The sequence below is a fragment of the Kryptolebias marmoratus genome, linkage group LG16, assembly GCF_001649575.2.
Source record: "Kryptolebias marmoratus isolate JLee-2015 linkage group LG16, ASM164957v2, whole genome shotgun sequence".
NCBI classification, from domain to species: domain Eukaryota; kingdom Metazoa; phylum Chordata; class Actinopteri; order Cyprinodontiformes; family Rivulidae; genus Kryptolebias; species Kryptolebias marmoratus.
Genome location: NC_051445.1, coordinates 13,620,311 through 13,628,645, shown reverse-complemented (window position 1 = coordinate 13,628,645; position 8,335 = coordinate 13,620,311). Strand labels below are relative to the sequence as shown.

At 49.7% G+C, this 8,335-nt stretch overlaps 1 protein-coding gene across 1 annotated transcript in view; it reads left to right on the top strand.

Moving 5' to 3' along the window:
• The window catches only part of nradd (neurotrophin receptor associated death domain), a 12,571-nt gene extending 5,285 nt beyond the window's left edge, over positions 1-7,286 (top strand). Inside the window, exons 2-6 of the mRNA XM_017426406.3 lie at positions 1,766-1,898; positions 2,669-3,022; positions 3,442-3,658; positions 3,743-3,885; positions 5,165-7,286. Coding sequence (XP_017281895.1) covers positions 1,766-1,898; positions 2,669-3,022; positions 3,442-3,658; positions 3,743-3,885; positions 5,165-5,478 — 1,161 coding nt within the window. The 3' untranslated portion in view covers positions 5,479-7,286. The remainder of the gene's footprint in view (positions 1-1,765; positions 1,899-2,668; positions 3,023-3,441; positions 3,659-3,742; positions 3,886-5,164) is intronic.
• Positions 7,287-8,335: the final 1,049 nt, after the last annotated feature.

The window sequence follows — 8,335 nt, the reverse complement described above, 5'->3', positions numbered from 1 at the left end:
CCCCCCCCCCAACGTCTCATTCACACACACACTCATTACTTTCACGTGGGTTGTAATTGCCGTTTTTCTTTTGGTTGTTGGCCCTGTTTACGCGACGCTGTTTGTAATTGAAAACTGGGAGCGTTTCTGTTGCGTCCGTGTACACGACGACGGCGCCCGCGTTCTCCGACACGGAACTTTTTAAAATCAGGGTGGAAGCTTTTTGAGACATTCCCAGCATCGTTTCTGGAGAAACTTGCATGAAATCCCACATCCAGGCCCGGTCCCAGTACTCGCACTACGCCCGGCGCCTCTCTATGAAGCGTGCACTCAGTGGAAGTCAAAGAAGGGTTCGTGTGCAGCAGGTTACAAGCATCCAGACCCTGGAGAATTGGGACAGTACGGGTTCCGTCATCGACTTACGCCTCTGCGTCGTAACTGCGACATCCAACATGGCGGACCGGTCCTTGTTTTGGTATTTTAAGAAGAAGCCAGTACGATTTTAAAAGTACAGTTTAGGTATTTTTGCTTTCCAAAGTCATTGCAGGAGATATTTGGCTGTTCAGATGTGTTTAGTTATGACTTGTTGATAGTATTCACACACGTACAGCAGAGTGAAACAAGAATTATTTCAATACTTTACATTTAAAAACTGCTTTTTTCCTGACGGATGCAGCTCGCTCTGTCACCACTGCCATATTTCTGCCGTTTCATTCAAAACCCTTTTATTGTCAATAAAGATAATTTAAAAAAAAAATCAAAACTTCTCATGCAGCGATGAATTGTGGGTAAATACTTCATGGAAGTCCGCCTGGATGCAGGCTTAGCCGGATGTAGTACACAAAAGGGGCGGGGCTAAAGAGAACTCCGGAGGATTGGGACACACTACGCGCTCAAACTCTTCATTGTGAACGTGTGTTTGAAGGACACGAGGGTGGAAGTGCGAGTTCTGGGACCATTCATGGATGGAACTTGTTTTCATGCTGGAGACTGGCGTGCGTGTCGTCGATCACAGCTCCAGCTAGAAAATCTCGGAACGTTTCCAGAGACCGTTCCCGTGTAAACAGGGCCTCGAAATGACAGGAAACTCCTCTCTGATCCGTCCATGCCGGAAAAGTTTGTAAATCTCATGTATTCACAGCAGAAACTGTTTGAGCTAAGACGTTGCCCTGCTCAACAAAAAGGCACGTCTGTAAAAACGCAGCTCGCCGCGCCATCCACAGATGTTAAATAAAGCTCCATCACGCAGGGGAGAGGCCGTGCGCCGATGCCGCCACCTTTCCTTCCCTTCCGTGTGTTTACATTTCGCCTTTTTTGTCTTTTCTTCCCCCCGCCAATCTGAAAGCCAGCCACGTTCTGTCAGGCACCGACCCGGTTGCACAAGCTGTCAGGAATGTCTGATGTGTTCCTCATGTCTGGACCCACTGCGGGTCTCTCTCTCTCTCTCTGTTGGTGCAGATAAAGACTCGGGGGCACTTTGGCGTGAGAACCGAGGCCGACCGATAGAAAGATCAGGAAATGAGGCTTTAGGAAAGAACGTGTTTTCCTTTTTCGATCGTGCTCCAGGTGGGATGCGTGCCGTTTCCTTTATTTTTTCCCCCCTGCAAATTACACAAAGAAGAAGACTCCCCCCTCAGAAAAGACTTCCTCTTTTCTTCTGCTTAAACGTGCCACTCACGTCAGAACATGGTCTGAAAGATAAATACGTGTCTGCTCAGTTCTTTTAGTTAAAAAAATAAAAGCTCAGAAAGTGCTTGTTTGTTTGACTGTGTGGTGTTTGCTTCAGGTTGCTCTTGGACAGGCCTGTCTCAGTGGGAAGTTCACTGACTCGGGGCAGTGTTGCAGTCAGTGTCCTGTCGGCTCTGGAGTGGAGGTGCCGTGTGGGAAGGAGGACACCAAATGCGCCCTGTGTCCACGAGGTAAGCGCTCGAAATCTCTAACCTTCAGTCCGTCTTGTGTTTCCCCCCCTCGATCCTCGGGCCAAACCTAGTTATTGGCTGCAGACACGTAAGCACTGAAGCACCCTCACTGCTGCACCGGGAATAAAAGATTTCCACATCGAAACGTGCGACTCGACCAGGAGCGGGTACGCTGTGACTTTTGGTGGAGGTACTTTGTAGAACGTGGATGAAATTGGCCAAAAAAACAAAAAAAAACCTAAAGTGATATATTGGATTTTGGCAAAACACGTGAGAGGAAAAAACAAAAACCCAGCCCCTCTTTGGAGCTCTCCACCTCAGGCAGAGTTCACAGTAGAGACATCATTCAGACTTTAAACGGGTCACAGGAAGTTGTACTTCACACGGCTGAACTCGCGCCCTGATGACTTTTATGGTTTTTAAACGATCGCAGTTTAAGTTTCGTGATTTTTTTTTTTTTTTTTTGACAGTTGATGTCTCGCTCTTTTGAAACCTCAAAACCTTTGCAAACGAACTTTTGTTACTCCCACAACGGAGTGAGAGACACTAGTGTACGGTTACCATGGTGATCTTAAAGAGCCTGTGACTGCAGTGTTTTTATCTTTGTCCTCTTTATGCTTCTTACACATCAAAACTTAGGCGTTTTTTTTATTACAGAATTGATGTTACAGTTTGGGGCAGCAGCTGCATTTGGACTTTTCCACATTTCTTCAGAGATTTTGTAGTTTATTTATTATGTTTTAAATCTTTATTTTTTTTTTTCCCCCCAGGAACATTTTCTTCATCCGAAGACCTCCAGCCTTGCCATCCCTGCCTCGAGTGCCCTCCCAACGTCCCCACGTCGGCGCCCTGCTCAGCGTCCGCCGACGCCGAGTGCGCGTGCGGCGCCGGCTTCTTCTTCGACGCCCATCTCCGCGACTGCGCGCCGTGCTCCACGTGCAGGCGCGGCGAGGGCGCGACCCGGCCGTGCACGCAGCGGGGGGACAGGCGGTGCCAGATCTGCGGCCCGGGAACCTTCTCGGAAGAGCGGCACGGCACCGAGGCGTGCCAGACCTGCACCCGGTGCTCGGACGACGGGGTGCAGATCCGCCCCTGCCTGCCCGACTCGGACACGGTCTGCATGGGTGAGTGCTGGGAGGCGGTTTTGGACCAGAACCTGAGCGGTCGGGGGTTTGGGGACTCCTGGATCATGTTCTGTTTATGTTCTGCATTAAAACTTAGTATTAAAGAAAGAAACAAACAAACAAACTCGAGCTTGGCGGGTCTTCAGGCGAACTGCCCCCCAGCTGACCCCCCGACGGTTAGTCCTCCTGCCCCTCGGGAGTGGGGGGGTCAGCTGTACTCGCTGAAAGGTCGCGATCCTTTTGACCCCCTCCGCCACAGGTCAGCGTGTTTGATCCCAGAATAGCTGGACGGCAGGAGGGAGGGGGAATGAGGCTGGAAGAAAAAAATGAAAATAAGAGGGGTTTGAAATCCTCGGCGGAGGTGTGCACACGCGCAAGTGCAGCCGTGCTCCTCCCTGACCCGTCTCCTGTCCTCACAGATAAGAAGCTGCACATCATGCCTCACGGGCCCCTCGTTACTCCTCTGTGGCCCGTGAGGGAGGAGAAGGAGGAGAAGGACGAGGAGGAGGTCAACCGCTCGCAAGAGCCGACGGCGTTCCCCCCGCAGGACGAGGGCGGAAGCAGCAACATCGTCGCTTACGTCTCCGTTCTGGCAGCCGTGGTGCTCGGGTCCATCATTTACGTGGCTTACAAATGGTGAGTTTTTATTTATTTATATTTAATCTGATTGCCGTTCTGTGACGAGAAGGTAATCGAACTTTGTCATCGGCGCCCTCTCAGTTGGAGGTCGTGCAAACAGAAGGCGGCTCTGTCCAAGGCTCGCGCGGCGGAGCTGGGAGCGTCTCCGGAGGGAGAGAAGCTCCAGAGTGACAGCGGCGTCTTCCTGGACTCCTACAGCCTGCAGGACAACCAGCACAACAAAGGTGAGGAGGACACGGAGGACACGGAGCGGCAGATTCCTCACACTCTGATTCCCGTCGGCCCGTCAGTCCGGTCGCTCTTCTTCTCCACGCCGAGCTCGTTCACAGAGCTGCCTACAACAGGCGGGATAGTCATGGTCCCCTTCTCCGCAGAGCCCTGCTTTAAACGCTCCGAGCCGTTCTTTTAAAGGGCATTCCAGCGGCGACCGCTGGCCTCGTCCGTGCCCTGGGCTGCTTCACTCGTGGGAACGTCCAGGAAAATAACAAGGTTCTGTTTGTGTCTGAACTAATCGGAGTCACGCAGTTATCTCGGCTGCTGTCGAGCGTCTGGCTCCGTCTGGGAGGAATGTTCCTGTGTTGTCTGTCGTTCATGGGGGGGATTCCTGCTGTCCCCGAAGGTTTAGGGTCGTTTAGATTTACGCGAACGCTGAGTCGCACGCTTCTTGTGCCAGTTTAGTCATCCGTGTATCGAAACGTTCAGCTGATTCAGGAGGTGGGCGCTGTGGCTTTTGGGTTTTGTCACTGTTATACTTTTCAAAAAGAAAACTTATTTTCAAATATTTTCCTCACAGAAATGCACACAGACCTTTTCAGTCCCTTCAAAAAACCAAAAACAAAACATTGTTCTCCTTGACATCTGCCAATGGAACAAGCGAGCGTTGCAGGGTCGAGATCAAACCAAAGTGAAACCGAAGAAGAATGCGGGGCGGCGTGAGCTGGGGGGGACAGACGAGACTAAATACGGCGGAATAAACACAGGAGAAACGATGACAGAGGAAGTAAAAAATGAGACGAAACGCAACATCAGAACAAACCCCCCCCCTCCCCTCGGCTCTCTTCTCAGCGCGATCTAAACGCAGGAGAGTTTAGGGAGCGTCTACGAATGGCAGCATCTGTGTCTGTGCTCCACGTCCCTTCAGTCACACCGGGTGTTTATGAATTATGTCGCTCCAACTGTTAAATTAGTTTTTATACTTTTTAATTTTTTTATTTTATTGACAGTCCCTAAGAACTCGTTTAGCTCGAGTTATGATGTTTTTTAAAATAAAATTAGGCCATAGTGCATTGCTTATTTTTCTGCTGTCAAGGAAAGGTGACGTTTGTGGTTTAATGATTTATTTAGACGTAAATAAGAAGAATTATTTCACTCCCCAACGTCACATAAAAAGAACAGAAACAATAATGTGTTACTTGTTCTTTAACAGAACCATGTCTGTCGGCACTTACAGCCACTGAGCTCATTCCGGTTTGTGTGTTTTGTTTTGTTTTTTCCCCCCTGCAGGCACCAAACGAGACAGCAAACTCGACAACCGGCTGTACATCAACCTGCCCCCCCACCGGCAGGAGGAGGTGGAGCGCCTCCTGCAGGAGGGAGGCGGCCGCGGGTGGCGGCACCTGGGCGCGGCGCTGGGCTACGAGCCCGAGCAGCTGGACCTGTTCGGCCGCGGCGAGGCCCCGGCGCGCACGCTCCTCTCCAGCTGGGCGCAGCGGGACGGCTCCACGCTAGGACTGCTGTGCTCCGCGCTGGCTCGCGTCGAGAGGCCCGACGTGGCAGCGGCCCTGAACCACGCCTCGCAGGGCGCTTCCGTCGTCTGACAGAAGCTTTTGACGGGAAGCGGGACAAACTCGGACCACCACTCCTCTGTCACTGGAAGCTGCCATCTTTGCTGATGTAACTCTGTTTTCACGCCAAAAACGCCCTAAAACCTCGAGGGATTCAAATAACCTGAATGAACAACTTAAGGAACGACATAATAACGTTCGTAGAGGCAACTAAAGATGCGTTTATAATAGGCCTGCAGCTGATGTCATTATTCAGCTAATGGAAGCAAAATGTGTTCACAAGTGCTGCTTAATTATTGAGATCAACAATCAGCTGTTTAAAGAAATGTTCCTCCCACCTGCAGCCATCAGACACACGGACTGCAGCTGACTTCAGCAGAAGAACACGCGCCGTGAGGGCTGAAGTGCTGGACCACACCTGACCGTCTCACCGACAGGAGCTGAGCACCGTAGCAGGTTCCTCTCTTTGTGGGAGGGTGTTTCTGTGCCCGTTCTGTCTGTAGAGCAGGGTTTCTCCAGTCCTGGTGCTCGAGGGGGAGCCACCGTCCTGTTTTCCTTGTTTCTCTGCTCCAACACACCTGATTCAGTGGTTAAATCACCTCTTCATGTTCTGCAGAAGCCTGATAATCACCCATTGATTCAGATCAGGCGTGTTGGAGCAGAGGAACAAGTAAAACATGCAGGACCAGGATTGAGGACCTCTGCTGTGGAGCGTCACTCACCACTCTTTCCTTCCTACAGAAAGAGCTGAGATGATCCACAGCAGGGGGGTCGAACTCCATTCCTCGGGGGCCGCTGTCCTGCATGTCTTAGACGTGTTCTTGCTTTAAAACACCTGGCTTAAATGGCTGACTTGTGGACCTGTTTCTGGAGAACTTAATGATTTGGTGAGGAGGTAATTAAACCGTTTGAATCAGATGTGTTGGAGCAGGAAAAACTAAAATCTTCCAGGACAGAGGAGCCTCGAGGCCTGGAGTTTGACCCCCCTGATCTACAGAAAGCAAATTAAGACTTGAAATGAATTCCTAACAGTAAAAGGTTTTGGCATAAATGCTTCAGAAGTTATTTAAAAAATGGCGCTATGATGCCATGAATGTTTGTACACGTCTATTAGCAATCATCTGAGTCGCAGATCTCCACCGCTGTCCTTCTGTGGGCCACGACCCGTCCGGCTCGGGAGCATTTATGAGGTCAGGCACTGATGTTTCGGACGAAGTCAGGCAGCCCAGTCACGGGGCGGGAGAGAAAAGGCTCTTCCTGAAAGACGAGAAAAAAACCACGACATCGTCCAAAATGTCTCGCTCTGCTAAAGTGTCAACGATTGCCCATTACCAGGCCGAAACTTTTCCACTGAAGCACCTGGGTTCGACAGTCAGCAGGTGGGGTCCGTTGAAGCTTTTTAAATTTTTTTGGGATCTTACCTGTGCAGGCTCAGAGGAAGAGTGAAGAGTGAGGGGTTTACACTTTTTGTAAGAACTAAGCTCTGACTCTAAGCTCGCCATTTCCGTCTGTTAATTTTTAAAAAAATTTTTATTTTTATAATCACACTTAAAAGTTGCATAATTCTAACTGGGCTGTTTTAAAATGCTCGCCGTGTGTTTTCATTTCATCTCGTTCTTCGAAGCGGCCACGAGGAAGCCGTGGATTTTATTACTGTTGTTTTTGTAGCCCCCCCGTACACTTTTCATTATTCGATTGTAAATATGTTTTTTGGGGGTTTGTTTTGCCGAGTCGTGCCTTACTACAGAGAAAAAATGTCCAACGTTGCTGTCGTACTTTTGTATTTATTTTATCACCGTTTTGAGTAAATAAAGCTGATGTTGTTATGTTTGAACAGCTGATATCTGAGTCTCGTCTTCAACTTGAACATTTATTTTTCAGGTATTTGTTTGACGTTTCTCGCTGCATCTAACAGCTTTAATTAATTGTTACTTTCAAGATTTGATGCAGATAAACACACTCGTCCCCGTGAGTTGTGTGTTTCCTTTTGGTGTTTAAAATTTCCTTCAGGAAGTATCATTTGAAGACTTTACACTGACAGTGAGGAGTTTTTGTATTGGCCACTCGTCTCCAAGGCACCGTTCATACCTGGCACGAACATCCACCTTCTGACTGAGAGCATTCACACATGGCGGGGACAAAGCGTCCAAACGCAACACGAAAAGCGAAGGCGCTTCCGGTGATCGGTGACTTTTACCCAGCGAAGATCGAAGGTTTTAACCTGTAAGAATCCTCCGCAGCGGCTGCTTTCTGCACAGCTTCCTCTCTGCGGCTGTAATGTCAGCGATTTGATGAAACGTAGAACCCTTGGCAAACAAACTACTCCCACAACGGAGTGAGAGACACTAGTGTGCGGTTACCATGGTAATCTTAAAGAGATAAAACCTGGTTTTGTTGTTCGGGGTCTGTAGGAAGTCGTTGAGTGGGGCTCTGTACTGATTGTGTTCAGACTACTGAACGTCTGCGGATAAACGGGGGTCCAGACCAGCTCCGTTTGAATGATCTGAATATAACATGAGGGCGCTCACGCCTGTATTTAACTCTGTTCGCTCGGGACGGGCGTCAGCGCCCCGGTGGTAACACGCTTGGCCTGTCCATCCATTTCCCGTACCCTCTTGTCCCTGGGTCCCAGATCTGCAGCAGATCCCTGGGCTCCTGAAATCCACTCGGTGGATTCAAGCAAAGAAGTTTGGACATACTTGGAATGTAATAAGATTTCCTGTCTGAAACCTCTCAGGGAGGGGGTGTGTGGGGGCATTTCTTTGAGTGGTATTTAATAATTTGAGGGTGAAACCAAAACAGCAGCTTTAACCCACACGTTTCACTTGTTTCTCACCGAAGCCTCGGCCTGGTTCTGCTCTGTGCTCGGATCTGTTAAAGATCCCCCCCC